Consider the following 19,011-nt stretch of genomic DNA (forward strand, 5'->3'; position numbering starts at 1 on the left):
ACACACACTGACTGCATACATTTTGCTCACAATCTCTACAGCCAAACTCGTCATGACCCCTGCTGGTCTGTATGTGGAAGTATTTATTGACAGTAAATTGAGTGCAGTAGTATTTACATTTCTACAGCATAACATGTTTTGACTGATAATCGATACCATCACATATTATTTATAACACAAACCTCTGCGATACATGTATTTTTTTATTCAACCAGAGATAATGAGTTATTTCCAAATACTCGACCTATTCACACTCCAAACCACGAGTGGCGCTCTCAGCCAGCGGTGGCATCTTGTACTGTGGAAGATAGAATGACGTTTGTTAAAAAAATGGCGGCCACGGTCGAAGTGGATTGTAAACACATCAACTGTACCAATTGTAACTTTTTTTTATTATCAACAAAACATGTAGTCGGGTGTGTCAGCAATGCATGGTGATTACAAGATGTTTATGTTCAACTTACAGGTTGATATTGTTGGCGGAGAGAAAGGAGGGCGTTCGTCCAAGCGAAGAAAACAAACGAATCGGTAAGACCATCCACAGCTAACGTTAGTTAGTTAGCAGTATGTTAGCAGATTGCTAACGCTAACTTACCATATCAATGAATGAAGGTGCAAGCTTTCATTTCAATTTACCATACTGGTTGTACCCTAGTTTGTCCTTGGTAATTTGAGACAATACCTACAGCAAAATTCGGTCTGTGTGTGTCTCTCACGATTTGTTCACACCTGAAGTATTGGGTACATGGTGTTTGCGCATGCGTCAGGTAAATTAAAATTACAGTTTATTCAACATTCTGGAAATACAAGGTACCTTTATTAAAAAGCAACGGATTAAAGTCTGGCCTAATCAGCTATTTAGGTCAGGAAGCCCACAAGACATTATGGCGATAACTAGGCTAGCTTTTCCATAGTAACTAGACCTACCCTAGCCCTTGATCATGACTCTCTGTTCCATTACATTACACATGCCATTGGATGAAGGCGTCTACTGTAGGAGGGAGTTTTGTTAAGATCCCCTATGCTCTGTCTGAACATTAACATACATCGCTTGCGGTACGGTTTTGGAAGCATTAGGCCCTTATCTTTCATATCAGCTCAAGCTCAGCGTTCAACACAATCGTGCCCACAAAGCTAATCACTAAGCTAAGGACCCTGGGACTAAACACATCCCTCTGCAACTGGATCCTGGTAAAAACACATGCCATGCTGATCCTCAACACGGGAGCCCCTCGGGGGTGCATGCTTAGTCCCCTCCTGTACTCCTTGTTCACCCACGACTGTGTGGCCAAGCACGACTCCAACACCATCATTACGCTTGCTGACGACACAACAGTGTTAGGCAATGATGAGACAGCCTATAGGGAGGAGATCAGAGACCTGGCAGTGTGGTGCCCAGACAACAACCTCTCCCTCAACGTGAGCAAGACAAAGGAGCTGATCGTGGACTACAGCAAAAGGAGGGCCGAACATGTCCTCATTAACATTGACGGGGCTGTAGTGGAGCAGGTAGAGTTTCAAGTTCCTTGGAGTACACATCACCAACAAACTATCATGGTCCAAACTAGGGTTGCAAAGGGTCGGAAACCTTCCCAAATTTTTTCAAAATGTTTTCATGGGAAGTTAAGCCTGGGAATTTGGGGAATTTTGCTTAAATTCATCAAAACATTTAGCTTATAACAGTGAACCTTTTTTGTGGGATACACATACGGAAATTCTAGGTCTTGTGGCATATTTTGGTTAAACTATCCCCAATTCAATGGAATTGCAACCCTCTGCATGCACAGTGCATTCTTCCATCACATGTTCAGCTGATTCTCAAGATCTTGCACACTAATGAGATGCTATTGAGCCCACACTGCTACACTGTCTGAGCCAAGGACTACATGCTTTCTGGTAAGTTTTGATTACAATACTGGGTGGGGTGAATATATTTTATGACATTTTTTGTTAACTAGTAAATAGTAGCCTACAGCAAAGTGTGTTTAAATCATTTCTAACTTGTTAACAATTTCTGCTAGTTAGTATTTGCTACCATGTGGGTTTTGGCTTGCTTGAGCCTGCTAACTGAGTAGTGTTAATTCACCTGTTTCCATGCATGTTTCAAACATTTATCTTACAAGGAGTTGTTTATTCTAACTGCTTAACTATTTATCTGTACATGAATTGTATTTGGGTTTTTTACTCCTTTTTTTCTAATCTTTACAGGAAAATGCCACTGGCACTATCTGATGTGTGGAGACATTTCACTGCAGCTAATGTAGAAGGAAAAGCTGTGTACATGTGCAAATACTGTGCCAAATCATATGTGAAGAATGCAACAAAGATGCAGATTCATCTGGCCAAGCGCATAAAGTTCCCTCAGCGCTCACAACAAGCAACCTCTGACAAAAGTCCCTCTACTTTTATTTGAGTTGAAAATAATGAATCAGACACCTTATCGATAGCAACAGCTCATGGTCCTCCTGGAATCAGAAGTTTTTGGACTCAATGAAGGAACGTAGTCAGAGAAATGCTGATGAATGTCTTGCTTGAGCTGTGTATTCAACTGGTTCACCTCTGATGCTCACAGAAGAGAATTCTGAATGTTCTTCGCCCAGCATACACCCCTCCAACCAGACATGCTTTATCTACTAATTTGCTGGATGCAGAGTTCAAGTGAAGATCAAGCAAATCATAGAGAAAGCAGACTGTATTACAATCATCTCTGATGGGTGGTTGAATGTTCATGGGCAAGGAATAATTATCTACATCATCTCAACCCGTATTCTACAAGAGCACAGACACAAGGGACAACAGACACACCAGTCTCTACATTGCAGATGAGCTGATGCAGTCATCACTGACCTTGGACCACAGAAGGTATTTGCACTGGTGACAGACAATGCTGCGAACATGAAGGCTGATTGGTCTAAACTGGAGGTGTCCTATCCTCACATCACACCGATTGGCTGTGCTGCTCATGCATTGAATCTGCTCCTCAAAGACATCATGGCACTGAAAACAATGGATATACTCTACAAGAGAGCCAAGGAAATTATTAAGAATGCGAAGGGTCATCCAGTTATAGCAGCAATCTACCTCACCAAGCAAAGTGAGAAGAATAAGAGAACCACATTGAAGCTGCCTAGCAACACCCGTTGAGGTGGTGTTATCATGTTTTTCAGTCTCTTGGAGGGGAAGGAGTCTCTCCAAGAAATGGCCATATCACAGTCTGTCGATATGGACAGCCTCATCAAGAGGATCCTCCTGGATGATGTATTTTGGGAGAGACTGGTAAGCAGACTTAAACTCCTGAAACCTATAGCAGTAGCCATTGCTCGGATTGAGGGAGACAATGCCATCCTGTCTGATGTTCAGACTCTGCTTGCAGATGTAAGAGAAGAAATCCGTTCTGCCCTGCCCACTTCACTGTTGTTCCAAGCAGAGGAAACTGCAGTTCTGAAATACATCAAAAAGGGTGAAGACTTCTGCCTGATGCCCATACACGCCGCATCGTACATGTAGAACCCCAAGTATGCTGGCAAGAGCATCCTGTCTGGTGCAGAGATCAACAAGGCCTATGGTGTCATCACTACCGTGTCTCGCCAACTTGGCCTGGATGAGGGCAAGGTTCTTGGCAGTCTGGAGTAGTACACTTCCAAGCAAGGGCTTTGGGATGGAGATGCAATATGGCAGTTGTGCCAACATATCTCATCAGCCACCTGGTGGAAGGGACTTTGTGGATCTGAGGCTCTTTCCCCTGTTGCCTCCATCATCCTCCAAATCCCACCAACATCAGCCACCTCAGAGCGCAACTGGTCCTTGTTTTTTGAAGATGCACACCAAAGCACGCAACAGGCTGACCAATACAAGGGTTGAAAAAATAGTGGCCATTGGGGCAAATTTGGGGCTTTTTGAGCCTGACAACGAGCCATCCTCAACAAGGTTGGAAAGTGACAGTGAAGATGAGGCCTCAGACTCTGATGTTCAAGAGGTGGACATTAAGGAGGTCCAGGGAGAAGACATGGAAACCTGAGAGGAAGACAACCAAAGCTTTCGTTTCTAGACTATCATTTTACAGATGTATGTTGAAAACATTTTTGGGAGATGCTATGGATCATTCAAATTCCCTTTCTTTTGTTGTTCAGTGAAATAATCATGTGAAGAGTCAACTCATTTAATTAAAGTTCAATTCGTAACTAAATTGTTTTTTTATTTCTATTGGAAGGATTTTACCATTTGCAATTATGTCTACTTATGATAAGGTAAAAGGTTTATGTTTCGGTCTCCATATGATATGGCAAATACATTACTGTTGGAGTCACTTAGAAATGTCCTTGTTTTTTAAAGAAAAGCTCATTTTTGTCCATTTAAAATAACATCAAATTGATCAGAAATACAGTGTAGACATTGTTAATGTTGTAAATGACTGTAGCTGGAAACGTCTGATTAAAAAAAAAATGGAATGTCTAATTAGGTAGGCGTACAGAGGCCCATTATCAGCAACCATCACTCCTGTGCTCCAATGGCACGTTGTGTTAGCTAATCCAAGCTTATCATTTAAAAGGCTAATTGGTCATTAGAAAACCCTTTTGCAATTATGTTAGCACAGCTGAAAACTGTTGTGCTGATTTTAAAGAAGCAATAAAACTGTGCTTTAGACTAGTTGAGTATCTGAGGCATCAGCATTTGTGGGTTCGATTACAAGCTAAAAATTGGCAGAAACAAAGAACTTTCTTCTGAAACTCATCAGTCTATTCCTGTTCTGAGAAATGAAGGCTATTCCATGTGAGAAATTGCCAAGAAACTGAAGATCACATACAACGCTGTGTACTACTCCCTTCACAGAACAGTGCAAACTGGCTCTAACCAGAATAGAAAGAGTGGGAGGCCCCGGTGCACAACTGAGCAAGATTTCAAGTACAGACGCCTCACAAGTCCTCAACTGGCAGCTTCATTAAATAGTACCATGCAAAACACCTGGCTCAACGTCAACAGTGAAGAGGCGACTCCGGGATGCTGGCCTTCTAGGCAGAGTTCCTCTGTTCTTTTGCCCATCTTAAACTTTTTTTTTTATTGGCTAGTCTGAGATGAGGCTTTTTCTTTTCAACTCTGCCTAGAAGGCCAGCATCCCGGAGTCGCCTCCAAACACACCAAGTCCAAATAGACCAAGAAAGTTGTGAAGAGAGCACGACAATGCCTTTCCCCCTCGGGAGACTGAAAAGATTTGACATGTGTCCCCAGATCCTCAAAAAGTTCTACAGCTGCACCATCGAGAGCGTCCTGACCGGTTGCATCACCGCTTGACCGGTACATCACTGGGGCCAAGCTTTCTGCCATCCAGGACCTATATATTAGGCAGTGTTAGAGGAAGGCCCAAAAAATTGTCAGACTCCAGTCACCCAAGTCATAGACTTCTCTCTGCTATGGCATGGCAAGCGGTACCGGAGCGCCAAGTTTAGGATCAAAAGGCTCCTTAACAGCTTCTACCCCCAAGCCATAAGACAGCTGAACAATTAATCAAATGGCCACCCGGACTGCACCCATGCACATTGACTTGGTACCGGTACACCATTTTTAAAGTTTATTTAGTAAATATTATCTTAACTCTATTTTCTTAACTGCATTGTTGGTTAAGGGCTCATAAGTAAGTATTTCACACTCTATCTCCATGTTACAGCGCATTTTTATGGAAAACAGACGGCAGACAAGAGGTGTGTGCTAATTAGCTATCTAGTATGCCCCGAACACCTTTGTGTAAGCATAACTCGAGAAGTGTAGCGGAAGTGTAGTTTTGTCAGATGGAGATACCCTTACCTGTATGGATCTGCCAAAACTGCTACAGTAAGTGTATCTTTTTTATTTTTAGGATTCTTTCTTGCTGATGAAAGATAAGGGCATTATGTTTTGAAAGCCATATCGCAAGCGATGGTTATTGACGTTTCTAAACATTAAAACACAGTATAGGAATTGTAGTTCACATGAAGCAGTCGTGGGCGAAGCTAATGGCCGAGATCTGTAGGGAGAAGGCAGAATGCTGCCTAGAGTTTGAGAGCTGGCCTATCCTTTAATGCATACCAACTTTAACAAATAATAAAGCTAGCATATTATGGTTATAGCAATCACTTTACACGTTGTAACCCTGTGTGTCATTGACAGCCGGAAGTATGGCGACAAATGGAGAGAAGGCGAGTGGAGGAGAGGAGGGGTCGGATTCCGAGGTGGCTGAGCTTCGCCAGAAAGTAGAGTCGCTAAAGCAAGAACTGAAAAGCTGCACAAAAGAACTGACCAAATTACAGAAACAACTGACCAAGTCTGAGAGGCTTCAGAAAAGCACAGAAAGCTACAATGAAGACTTGAGGAAACAGGTAGCTACCAAGAACAACCTAGCCATCATTAAATAAGTATATGATATGCACAAATGAGTGAATTTACAACTTACGGTGATACTTTTTTCCTTGACATGATTTGATACAATAGGTCAACAAGCTTAGTGCAGAGATTCATGAACGAAAGAAAAAGGCGAAAGAGAGAGCTGAAGCTGAGACACAGACAGAGGAATATACCTGGTCAGAAACTGGTGAGCAATCTAACCACCACCCATTCCCAGGACCAGCAGTTTGGGATTGATCCAAAGGAATTATTTTATGTTGCTCCCCTTACAGATACATTGATCCTTCTGTGTTATTTGCAGATTATTACAACTACTACTATGGAGGAGGCTACTACCAGGGTGATGGTGTGGCTACAGACACCCAGAGGACCGTGACACCTGAGGGGCAGGAAGCCACTGATGCCTCAGAGATGACAGCTACAGAATCAACCACTGACACAGCTACAGACATGACGACAGACACAGCCACAGCGAGGATTACAGAGGTGTCTGTAGAGGGTGGTATTGCTGACGCTCAACCAGAGGCGAGTTTGATTACTGTCCCTCCACTCATTCTAGTCTGAGGACAGTGAGGAGTCTCGTCTTCCAAAAGACTACCTTTTTTTTTGTGCTGATCTTCCTAACACGTGACCACAATCACTCCATCATGGGCCGTGGCTAAAGAAGACTATTAGAAACATGATCATGATGTCTATTTGGAAGGGCACAAGAAATACTAGAAGGTTGATGACCGACACAGTGTAAAAACGGTTTGGGAACTTTCTTTCTTTACTTGTGTTTGTTCCAGCAGGAAGTGGATACGGGCTCCATAGCTGACATGCTGAGAGCCACAGCTGAGCAGGCCATGACACAGACTGGCTTTGTGTTTGATGAGACCACAGGGATGTACTACGACCACAGCACTGGCTTTTACTACGACTCGGTACTAAACCACCCACACACACGATCACTATGTCATTATTTAACACTCTTTTTAATTGCGTCACTGTCTCCCTCCCCTAGGCCAGTCAGTTGTACTATGATAACAACACAGGGATGTACTACTACTACGATGCAGAGAGTGGCAAGTACCAGTTCCACTCCAGGATAGAGGTTCCTACTGTACAGCCCGTCTCAGAGACCAGCCAGGTGAAAAAGAGCCTAGACAAGAAAGGAAGGAAGTGGAAGAAAGTTCCAGAGAGAACCTCCCGTCACGATGATAAGGTAGGTGACCGTACCAGAGATGAACCAGAAACACTACAAGAGAATTACAGCAAATTCATTTTTAAAAATAATGATTAAGAGGGGATAATTTATATGTTTTAACTAGCTAAACATTTCTCATTGTTGTATACAACAATGTATCCTTATTGTCTTTGATAACAATGTTATCCTTACTGTTTTTGTGCTGACCTGAGAGATGATGGTCCTGAAGCATCTCACCTTCAGTAGTTTAGAGATTGTAATTGACTTCTTAGGATCCATTTTAACCATGATCTATGTGGTCTCAGTTGTCAAATACTTGCAGGGGTGATTATAGACTTTCTGCAGCAGCTATAGTTTAGTTTTTTTCTGCTGTAGAGTCAGATACATTTGTCAAGTACAGGGTTTTGGCTATTGCTTGCAGCTGCTGTTTAGTTGACTGAATGCTATTCCTCTGGTCATAGGTAGAAGACGTGACTAACTCACTGGCTAACATGAAGATTTCCTATTTCTGGAACTCAGCTTCCCGTAGAGGTACATGTCTCACACAGATACTTAGAACAATTCTTTAACAGCAGAAAGACCCCCATGCAGACATGAGGTATAGCATCCACAGCTTTGGTGCAAAAAAAAGTCAGGTTTCAGACCTCAGGGATTTGGCTGCTTAGTCTGGTCAAGAGTACTTTTTTGAGGATCACTTTCATTGTATTGCAGCTTGAGTCAATAAATGTACTTTGCTGTGATGCAGTACAGGCCTACTGTCTTTGAGAACTGAGACCCATATCCAAAAAGGACCTCAAAACAGTACAGGGAGGTTTTGATGCAGAGAGCTCACTGTCCAAATTTCTAGAAAGCCTCGTGTCCCGTGTCTGCCAAGGGAGTTCTCTAGAGATGCTTCAGGTGCATCCTCCCCTCTGATTTATTGCCTGTCTGCCGACAGGGCCTTGTAAAGGAGGAGCTGGACCTTAATGAGTGGGTGGAGCGGCGAATCCCCAAGAGGGGCGCAGGCTCGCGCAGGCAGAGGGGCCGGTCTCTTACTCCAGACGCGCCTCTGCAAAAAAAAAGCTCCTTGAAGACTCGCCAGGCGAAGAGCGCCGAACGCTCGTTGAAGAGGAGGAAGAAGAGGAAGGACGGGTTGCGCTCCGATGATGCGAGCAGCTCGAGGAGGAAGAAGAAGAAGGCTAAATCAGATAAACTCATCAAGAAAAAGAAGGCGGCTAAAGCAGCGTCTGCGTCGCGGAGTGATGACTCGAGTGGGAACAATGATCCTGAGGAGGGGGAGATCACGGAGTCGGAGGGAGAATGGAAGTCTACCTCTTCCTCCCCTCCTCCCACCAAATACAGCTCAGAGTCAGAGATAGACAGTCAGGAAGGTGAGAGGCGAGGACGGACACAGTTTAGAGTTATTCAGCCTGTCAGCTTTCTATGCACTTTTCGCTGGGGTTTCTTTAAAGGTGAAGGCAAAATGAAACAAAAGTCTAACATCACCTGATATTTCTTCATCTGTTTTCCTAAATGTTTCCTGTAGTTAAAATATTGCTCAGCAGAATTTCCATGTCAGTGTATGTGATATTGTGTGTATGTGTGTTCCCAGTTGCTGAGAAGGTGTGGCCGCCCTGTGTGAGGGTAACAGTTGTCAGATCTCCAGTGTTACAGACAGGAACACTCTTCATCATCACAGCTGACTCTCCAGCCACCATTGGCAGGTCAGTACAGCTCTGTAGACTGCTTTGTTTCGATTGAATGGCCCATGCGTGGTCAGTTCATCTATTTAACCACCAGGGGGAATGAGAGCTCAGATCATTATTTCTGAAACGGAAGTTTAAACTACCTGTGGCATTTTGAGATACTGTTTTAACATAAGTCTATCTTTTCAGGGAGAAGGATATGAACCATGCCATTAGTATATCTGAAATGGGAGTCAGTAAGGTATGACAACTTATTTCATTTATTTGTTAGATTCTGCAACATGCATTAGTAGTCTGCAGGCCATCAAATTAAATCTTAATGGTATTGATGGGTTATATATATTTTATTTAAATTCCAGCTCCATGCAGAGGTGTACTTTGACCAGGACCAACAGTGCTACATGCTAGTGGACCAGGGAAGCCAGAACGGAACTGTCCTCAATGGCAACCGAATCCTACAGGTGGGTCAGACACGCACTCACTCACACACACACACCTTGGTTGGAAAGTGAAGTAGTAACACTATTGTTTTCCCTCCCATCAGCCCAATGCTAAGTGTGACCCTTGCCCTCTGACCCATGGGGATGAGGTGAAGATGGGAGAGACTGTTCTGTCCTTTCACATCCACGCAGGGACAGACACCTGTGACGGCTGTGAACCTGGACAGGTCATGGCTCACCTCAGCAAACACCAGAGGAACCAACCACTACAGACCGGTAGCGAACAACCTGATTATTTTGCAGACACTAATGTGTTGCATCCATCTTTGAACGTTGTCTGTATAAGACCGAACACTAATGCAATGCTCACACACCTAGTTACCCATGCCACACACACGGCCCAGTCTCTAACTAGCCAGATGTGTTGTTCCTCAGGTCCAGCTCCAACCAAAGAGGACAAGGAGCTGCTCCGACAGAAAGAACTGAAACAGATGAAGGTTAAATATGGCCTGAAGGTAAGTGACTGGTTCTCCACCACCACTACAACTTTATCTGTTGTCCCCATCTGCAGTTTTATTACTGCTGAATAAGGTCCATTGGTAATCCTTCGTTGGAAATGTCCTTGTCAATCAGATCTCCACCTACCTTCTCTGTGTATACAAAGATGTTATCTGACAGAAGTTTTCATTCAATTAAACTGTTCTGTTTTTGCTCAAGCAAGTCTTGTTGAAATGTAAGTTGCTAGAGACTGAGCAGTCCCATAGTTTACCTTCTTTCCTTGTCGCTAACAGAGCAGTGAGTATATTACTTTGTTTAGTAAGTGTCTCCTTTGTCTCCCTCTGTCCCAACAGAGCACTGAGTATGAAGAGGATAAAGCCCTGAGGAACCCCAGGTATGTGGACCGGGCCGAGTCTCGCCGTCAGACCGTGGGCAGCGAGGGAGTCTTTCAACGGGATGATGCACCCGCCTCTGTACACGTGTACGTAGCCATCCGATTGGTTGAGTCATTGCAAGTGTGTGTGCCACGTATGCACATGTATGTAGTAAGAACTAGTGGTTCCCACGTCCTAGACTGATCTGAAGTTGTCTTGTCTCTTTTTGTACTTGTTTCCCTCCTTGTCCAGTGAGATCAGTGAAGTCAACAAGGGAAGGAAGATGTTGGAGAAGATGGGCTGGAAGAAAGGAGAAGGCCTGGGCAAAGATGGAGCTGGAATGAAAGACCCGGTAATCTTAACATTTCCCCCTCTCTATTGGGGTTCTCCTAGTATTCCCAGTTTTCAGAGATGGGAGTTTTTCTACAGTATTTAACTAGGATTAATGAATAGCTATAGTTTTTAAGTTGACCAAACCGCAAACCAGTATCCTCCACCTGTTATGATTTCATCCCAGTTCTTTCTCAATTTGCTCACACATCTGATATTTCCTACCATTCTGGTTTTCCCGTAGATCCAGTTGAAGATCCGGAAGTCCCAGTCAGGCTTTGGGGCGGGAGCTGCTGTGTCGGTGGACGAGGCTGGGTCTCTGAGTAGGACCAAGACCCAGAGGAACTGGGAGAAGGCCAGGGAGCGGTTTAATGACACATGCCAGACAGAGACACCCACAGTCAAGAAGGAGCAGAGCCCAGCACCCAAACCCTGGGTTAAAGGAGAAGTGACTGATTGACATCCAATGTTTCTAGTCTATATCTCAGAAAGGCCAGTCGCCCAATCCACCATGGAGAAGTGGGTAATTGATTGCAGACAGAAACACAGGGTGGTCTAATTGCATTATCTTTACTGCCTGATTCCACTTCTTGGAATGAGGATGGAGTGGAGTGAGTATGGTGCTGGTACTCAGATTTTATTCCAACCTGCAATAAAGTGGCATAGCGCCATCTGTCCAGTCATTCAGAACTGTGCAGTGTGAACATTAAATGTGTGGGGTTTTTATTTTTATCTTTATTTACCTAGGCATGTCAGTTAAGAACAAATTGTTATTTTCAATGACTGCCTAGGAACAGTGGGTTAACTGCCTTGTTCAGGGGCAGAACGACAGATGTTTACCTTGTCAGCTCGGGGATTCCATCTTGCAACCTTTAGATTACTAGTCCAACGCTCTAACCACTAGGCTACCTGCTGCCCAAGAGAGGGATGGGGAATTGAATTGGATGGGAAGCAGAATTGGGTTCTGCACAATTTATTTTATTTAATTACATTTTTTTAATATGCAAAGAACCTCGTTCCTGCAAATGTGTGACATGTCTTACTCTTGAAGAAAAACGAATGTAAAGCAACAACAGTTTTTTGAGCAGCCTGTGATATCCACCGAAACTGTACAATCATACTTAATAAAATGTTGTTTTGATTTTGTCTGCAGTACAAAAGGTCCTTATTTCAGGGGGTGAAGAGCATGCTGGCTAGATAACTAATATAAACGCACGGGCACTTTTCAGATTGGTTGAGTCATGGCTATGTTGTCTGTCTAAAAACAATGATGTGCTTTCACCCATGGAATTAGCTGTTAGGGGGTCAAAGGTTAGGGGGGTAGGATGACCTGAAATATTCTGCTTTTACAAAATGTGATGCTGTTTTAAAATGAAACACAATACCTTGCTCTTGTTAATGGCCATAACAAGCACCAACTTCAAATCCGGCGGCACTAGGACTGCATGGACGTACTTCGGTTGCACGCCTAGAAGCGGACCCGAAAAAGTTCCTCTGAAGTTTAACCGACTTCAAAATCAGTAATTTCTCGGGTCCCGGGCCATCCATTCCTCAACTCGATGGGGACAACGACCGGGAACCGCGGATGCAGTTTCTCGCTTTTCTAGACCGAAATTAATCATCCCAACGTTTTACCACTCGCAAAGGACATAACCCAGGTTCAAGAAATGAGTCGGATTTCAACAGTAGAAAGTGAATTGTCCAATGGACAACAAAAGGTAAGGCAACTTGAGTTATTAATGATGAAGAGAACACTATGTAGTACAAGTACACTATTCCAACACTACAACTTGATTAGGCCATTTTTATCATGCGACTTCAACCCATAACGGGAATTTTATACAGGCCTACCACGAATTGCCCTTGATAACAAACTTTGCTGATATGACCTAGACATTAATTTGGTGACTTTATGTATAGTATTTTATCTAATGTTATTTAGCCTATTTTACTATAGGCACCATATGCATAATTTACATAGACAAAGCTCCATATGACTAGGCTGACGAATTAATCTGTCATGATGGGAAGAATTGTTCTCCTTGGCCTGATTTGGTGTTATACACTGTAGCCTATGAGAAGAGTTTTGCAGGAGATTGCAGCTGAACTAATTATTGGTGCAGAGAGGAGACCCTTAGGCTCAGGTTATAGGGTGGCTTGAAGTTAAATGCCCCCTCCTGTAATTCTCACAGAAACCACTTTATGTCACCCAAGAAAATGTCAACACTTTCACTGGATTGCTCAACAAAAAAATGTAATCTGTCTCATCTCAACTCTTTAAATCAGTCCAACAAAATGATTGTGCTACATTGATCTAATATCTATATACAGTACCAGTCAAAAGTTTGGACACACATATTCATTCAAGGATAATCAACACAATGAAATAACACATATGGAATCATGTAGTAACCAAAAAAAGTATTTATATTTTATATTTGAGATTCTTCAAAGTAGCCACCTTGATGACAGCTTTGCACACTCTTGGCACTTGCCTAGTTAAATAAAGGTAAAAAATAAAAAAATCTCAACCAGCTTCATGAGGTAGTCACCTGGAATGCATTTCACTTAACAGGTGTTCCTTGTTAAAAGTTAATTTGTGGAATTTCTTTCCTTCTTAATGCGTTTGAGCCAATCAGTTGTGTTGTGACAAGGTATACATTAGATAGCCCTATTTGGTAAAAGACCAAGTCCATATTATGGCAAGAACAGCTCAAATAAGCAAAGTGAAACGACAGTCCAAAACATGAAGGTCAGTCAATCCGGGAAATTTCAAGAACTTTGAAAGTTTCTTCAAGTGCAGTCGCAAAAACCATCAAGTGCTATGATGCAACTGACTCTCATGAGGACCGTCATAGGAATGTTTGACCCAGAATTACCTCTGCTACTGAGGATAAGTTCATTAGAGTTACCAGCCTCAGAAATTGCAGCCCAAATAAATGCTTCACAGAGTTCAAGTAACTGACATCTCAACATCAATTGTTCAGATGAGACTGTGTGAATCAGTCCTTCATGGTCAAATTGCTGTACAGAAACCACTACTAAAGGACACCAATAATAACAAGAGACTTGCTTGGACCAAGAAACACGAGCAATCGACATTAGATCGGTGGAAATTTGTCCTTTGGTCTGGAGTCCAAATTGGAGATTTATGGTTCCTACCGCCGTGTCTTTGTGAGATGCGGTGTGGGTGAACGGATGATCTCTGCATGTGTATTTCCCACCGTAAAGCATGGAGGAGGAAGTTTTATGGTGTGGGGGTCATTTGCTGGTGACACTGTATGTGAATTATTTAGAATTCAAGGCACACTTAACCAGCATTGCTACCACACCATTCTGCAGTGATACGCCATCCCACGTGGTTTGCGCTTAGTGGGACTATCATTTGTTTTTCAACAAGACAATGACCCAAAACACCTCCAGGCTGTGTAAGGGCTGTTTTAACAAGAAGGGGGAGTGATGGAGTGCTGCATTAGATAACCTGGCCTCCACAATCCCCCGACCTCAACCAAATTGAGATGGTTTGGGATGAGTTGTACCACAGAGTGAAGGAAAAGCAGCCAACAAGTGCTCAGTATATGTGGGAACTCCTTCAAGACTGTTGGAAAAGCATTCCAGGTGAAGCTGGTTGAGAGAATTCCAAGAGTGTGCAAAGCTGTCATCAAGGCAAAGGGTGGCTATTTGAAGAATCTCAAATATAAAATAGATTTAGATTTGTTTAACACTTTTTTTGGTTTTTCATAGTTTTGATGTCTTCACCATTATTCTACAATGTAGAAAATTGTAAAAATAAAGAAAAACCCTTGAATGAGTAGGTGTTCTAAAACTTTTGACCGGTAGTGTATATATAATCTAATGAAGTTAGATCTATAAACTTTTTTATATACTTAAACCAGTAGGGGCACCTAAAGATAAATAGTCCACTTTATTAGAAATAAATTGTAATCACTTTTTAATAAAGTAGTAACATTTAAAGTGAGTATGTTTGGGGCAAAACGGGAAAAATGCCCCCAGGTCAATCAATGCAAGTCAATGGTTCAAATCATCTATAAGTAATTTCTTTGAGTTACACAATTTTGAGATACTTTAGGATGATTTGGACAGGAAGGGCAAAAATAAAAATATATTAATAGTAAGATGTACAATGTCATTCTATTCCGATGTTTGATTTATTTAAAATAAGATACTAAGACGTTAGCTTTTAAGAGTAAATTACTCAAATGCCACAATAAAACACATATAATGGATTTTGACACACTAATCTTCGGGGGGCATTTTGCCCCATATAGGTGAGTGTTTTTCCTCCTTTTTAAAGTTTTTTTAAAATTGAATAACAAAAACAAAATATTCTGCCCTCTTATTTCCCTTCAAAATGAGTTTGCCTAAGGATAGCCAGATGCACATATCTAAATCTTACCAAATGTAGCTTATATCTGTCAGAAAATAGACATTTCTCTTAAGGGGGGGGCGTTTTCCCCCCAAGTTACCCTATGGTTGTATCATAATAAGGACATATTTTAGGATCTTTATGGGTGGATGTAACCCCACTGTTACACTTTATAATCTGGATATAATCAGATCATATTACACTATTTGGTTCTAATCAGATTAAGGGAATCATGCAGTGTACAGTGTTTCCCCACTGTGCCAAGAATTTGATTGTTTTGTCCTTGGTATTGTTTGATTTACAGTAGGTCTAAGCTAGTTGCCAGGCAATAGGCACTTCTTGGCTCAAAAACAGTAGAGTTGTTTTCTTTCTCACTTTCAAAGATTCTCAAGTCCCTGAACACAAATCAAGTGTGCAAGATGTCGCTAGAGGGGATGGCTGCCGTCCTATCGGCTCTTAACCAACCGTGCTATTTTGTTTGTTTTTTTGCCTTGTTCGTAACTTGTTTTGTACATAATGTTACTGCTACCGTCTCTCATGACCGAAAGAGCTTCTGGACATCAGAACTGTGATTACTCACCTCTGATTAGACAAATAATTTTTCTTCCATGAGTCAGACGGAAAGGAGATACTAAAGACACCCGACCACGCCCAGATCCTCGGCATTCGCTGTAGAAGGAAACAGAGATTTCGCGGAAAAAGATTAGGGTACCATGTGAGGATCAGGCGACGAGTGTCTAATCTGCCTTTGCCTTCTGTCCTGCTAGCTAACGTTCAATCGCTGGAATACAAATGGGATGAACTGAAAGCACGTATATCCTATCAACGGGACATTAAAAACTGTAATATCTTATGTTTCACCAATTCGTGGCTGAACGACGACATTAAGAACATACAGCTGGCGGGATATACACTCTATCGGCAGGACAGAACAGCAGCCTCTGGTAAGACGCGGTTCGGGGGCCTATGCATATAATTAAACAACAGCTGGTGCACGATATCTAAGGAAGTCTCAAGGTTTTGCTAGCCTGAGGTAGAGTATCGCATGATAAGCTGTAGACCACACTATCTACCAAGAGAGTTTTCATCTGTATTTTTTGTAGCTGTCTACATACCACCACAGACCGATCCTGACACTAAAACCACACTCAATGAGCTGTATACTGCCATAAGCAAACAGGAAAACGCTCATCCAGAGGCGGCGCTCCTAGTGGCTGGGGACTTTAATGCAAGGAAACTTAAATCAGTTTTACATCATTTTTATCAGCATGTTAAATGTGCAACCAGAGGGAAAATAATTCTAGACCACCTTTACTCCAAACACAGAGACGCATACAAAGCTCTCCCTCGACACTCCATATGGCAAATATGACCATAATTCTATCCTCCTGATTCCTGATTACAAGCAAAGATTAAAGCAGGAAGCACCAGTGACTCAGTCTATAAAAAAGTGGTCAGATTAAGCAGATGCTAAGCTACAGGACTGTTTTGCTAGCACAGACTGGAATATGTTCCGGGATTCATCCGATGACATTGAGGAGTACACCACATCAGTCACTGGCTTTATCAATAAGTGCAATTGGATTACCTTTGCTGTTCTTCGTCAGAATGCACTCCCAGGACTTCTACTTCAATAACAAATGTTGGTTTGGTTCCAAATAATCCATAGTTATATCCAAATAGCGGCGTTTTGTTGTGCGTTCAAGACACTATCCGAAGGGTAACGAAGGGTGACGCGCCCGGCACGTTTCGTGACAAAACATTTCAAAATATTCCATTACCGTCCTTCGAAGCATGCGTGCGCCAGTCTCATTGTTCTCTGATCGACCACTTACCAAATGCGCTACTGTTTTTCAGCCATGGCCTGCAAAGTCATCATTCAACGTTCTGGTGCCTTCTGAGAGCCTATGGGAGCGTTATAAAATGTCACGTTACAGCAGAGATCCCCTGTTTTGGATAGAGATGATCAAGAAGGTCAAGAAATGGTCAGAGAGGGCGCTTCCTGTTTGGAATCTTCTCAGGTTTTGGCCTGCCAAATGAGTTCTGTTATACTCACAGACACCATTCAAACAGTTTTAGAAACGTTGGAGTGTTTTCTATCCAAAGCTAATAATTATATGCATATTCTAGTTTCTGGGCAGGAGTAATAATCAGATTAAATCGGGTACGTTTTTTATCCGGCCGTGAAAATACTGCCCCCTATCCATAACAAGTTAATGAATTAATTGGATTTATGGAGTGCTTTTCCAGGAACTCACAGTGCAAACTCTGTTTAGGTGCCCAACAGCTTTCCAGTAGTCCCAATTGACTTTTATTGCATCCGGTTTAGTGCACACTGACACGACAGTTGCAAGCCGTTGTTTTATTAGTGCAGTAACAGTTGCAGGATAGACCCACAGTGGGATGTAACTGTACTACCACTACTGTTTATTACTAGACAGTCTTAGCTAATATCCTCTTCTATACATGTTATTGATGTGGCTAGGGCTGGATTAACAGCCCCCAGTTACCCACGTGGGCCCCCTACCTCCTCTCCCATCTGATGGTTAGCAGAGCAGCAGCAGGCTATCTACACTTTGAGGGCAGGCTCCTGTTTGCGGTTGCAGTAAAAAATATATATAAATTGAAATGTGTATATGTATACACACAGTATATGTATACACACAGTGTATATATATAAATATATATATAATTGGACAGTGCAGTTATATTAACAAGAATGTAAGTTTTCAGCCGATATAAGACACTTATATGTACCGACAATTGTTGTTTCTCTAAAATCTTCAATTGTGACACAAGGCGCTGCATGATTTACAACTGTCCCGTTGACGGAACGCCTATCCCTAAGAAATTTAACCAGCCAGCTGTATGTTGATGTTGTTGTTGTTCAGCCACAACGCCGTGAAGCATAAGATGTTACAGTTTAATGTCCCGTTGGTGGTTTAATCTTCCGCGTAACTCGTCGATTTTATTGTATATATTATATATATAAAACTACCGGTCCAAAGTTTTGGAACACCTACTCATTCAAGTGTTTTTCTTTATTTTTACTATTTTCTACATTGTAGAATAATAGTGAAGACATCAAAACTATGAAATAACACATCATGTAGTAACCAAAAAAGTGTTAAACAAATCAAAATATATTTGAGATTCTTCAAATAGCCACCCTTTGCCTTGATGACAGCTTTGCACACTCTTGGCATTCTCTCAACCAGCTTCATGAGCTCACCACGGACTAGCAGAATCCTTTTTTTCCTTTCACGACTCTGACGAGCCCGATGTGAAAGATGCACTGCTTCCTCTGGAACAGGCCCTGATCCCCGTGATCTGCGTGAATAGGAGGCGGGGAAAGAGGGGGCGAAGGTCGGGATGCCTGCTGAGAATTCGTAGGCGATCGAATAAACACCCACTTCCCTCCATTCTGCTAGCAAATGTGCAATCTTTGGACAATAAAATCGACGAGTTACGCGGAAGATTAAACCACCAACTGGACATTAAACTGTAACATCTTATGCTTCACGGCGTTGTGGCTGAACAACAACAACATCAACATACAGCTGGCTGGTTAAATTTCTTAGGGATAGGCGTTCCGTCAACGGGACAGTTGTAAATCATGCAGCGCCTTGTGTCACAATTGAAGATTTTAGAGAAACAACAATTGTCGGTACATATAAGTGTCTTATATCGGCTGAAAGCTTACATTCTTGTTAATATAACTGCACTGTCCAATTTA

General features: G+C 42.4%; 2 protein-coding genes across 4 annotated transcripts in view; both read left to right on the forward strand.

Annotated features, from left to right (window-relative positions):
- The first annotated feature begins 295 nt into the window (after positions 1-295).
- Positions 296-12,029, forward strand: aggf1 (angiogenic factor with G-patch and FHA domains 1). 3 transcript variants are annotated; one of them, XM_082955565.1, is made up of 16 exons: positions 296-379; positions 467-528; positions 6,142-6,350; positions 6,463-6,562; positions 6,677-6,904; positions 7,171-7,298; positions 7,379-7,579; positions 8,499-8,931; positions 9,153-9,264; positions 9,436-9,487; positions 9,606-9,707; positions 9,791-9,962; positions 10,122-10,201; positions 10,538-10,665; positions 10,811-10,910; positions 11,133-12,029. In XM_082955565.1, exons 3-16 carry the CDS (start codon positions 6,150-6,152, stop codon positions 11,346-11,348), a joined length of 2,253 nt encoding a protein of 750 aa, XP_082811691.1. In that variant the 5' UTR covers positions 296-379; positions 467-528; positions 6,142-6,149; the 3' UTR covers positions 11,349-12,029. The 3 variants fall into 3 exon arrangements, with proteins under 3 accessions (XP_082811691.1, XP_082811692.1, XP_082811690.1); XM_082955566.1 differs by lacking the exon at positions 8,499-8,931 and adding an exon at positions 8,023-8,092 and having other exon boundaries at positions 319-528; XM_082955564.1 differs by having other exon boundaries at positions 319-528.
- A 373-nt stretch (positions 12,030-12,402) lies between these two features.
- Positions 12,403-19,011, forward strand: part of LOC106568179 (high affinity cAMP-specific and IBMX-insensitive 3',5'-cyclic phosphodiesterase 8B) — a 99,096-nt gene continuing 92,487 nt past the window's right edge. The window contains exon 1 of the mRNA XM_014138304.3: positions 12,403-12,606. Coding sequence (XP_013993779.1) covers positions 12,556-12,606 — 51 coding nt within the window. The 5' untranslated portion in view covers positions 12,403-12,555. The remainder of the gene's footprint in view (positions 12,607-19,011) is intronic.

This window comes from Salmo salar, chromosome 01 (genome assembly GCF_965601325.2).
Source record: "Salmo salar chromosome 01, fSalSal1, whole genome shotgun sequence".
Classification (NCBI taxonomy): Eukaryota; Metazoa; Chordata; class Actinopteri; order Salmoniformes; family Salmonidae; genus Salmo; species Salmo salar.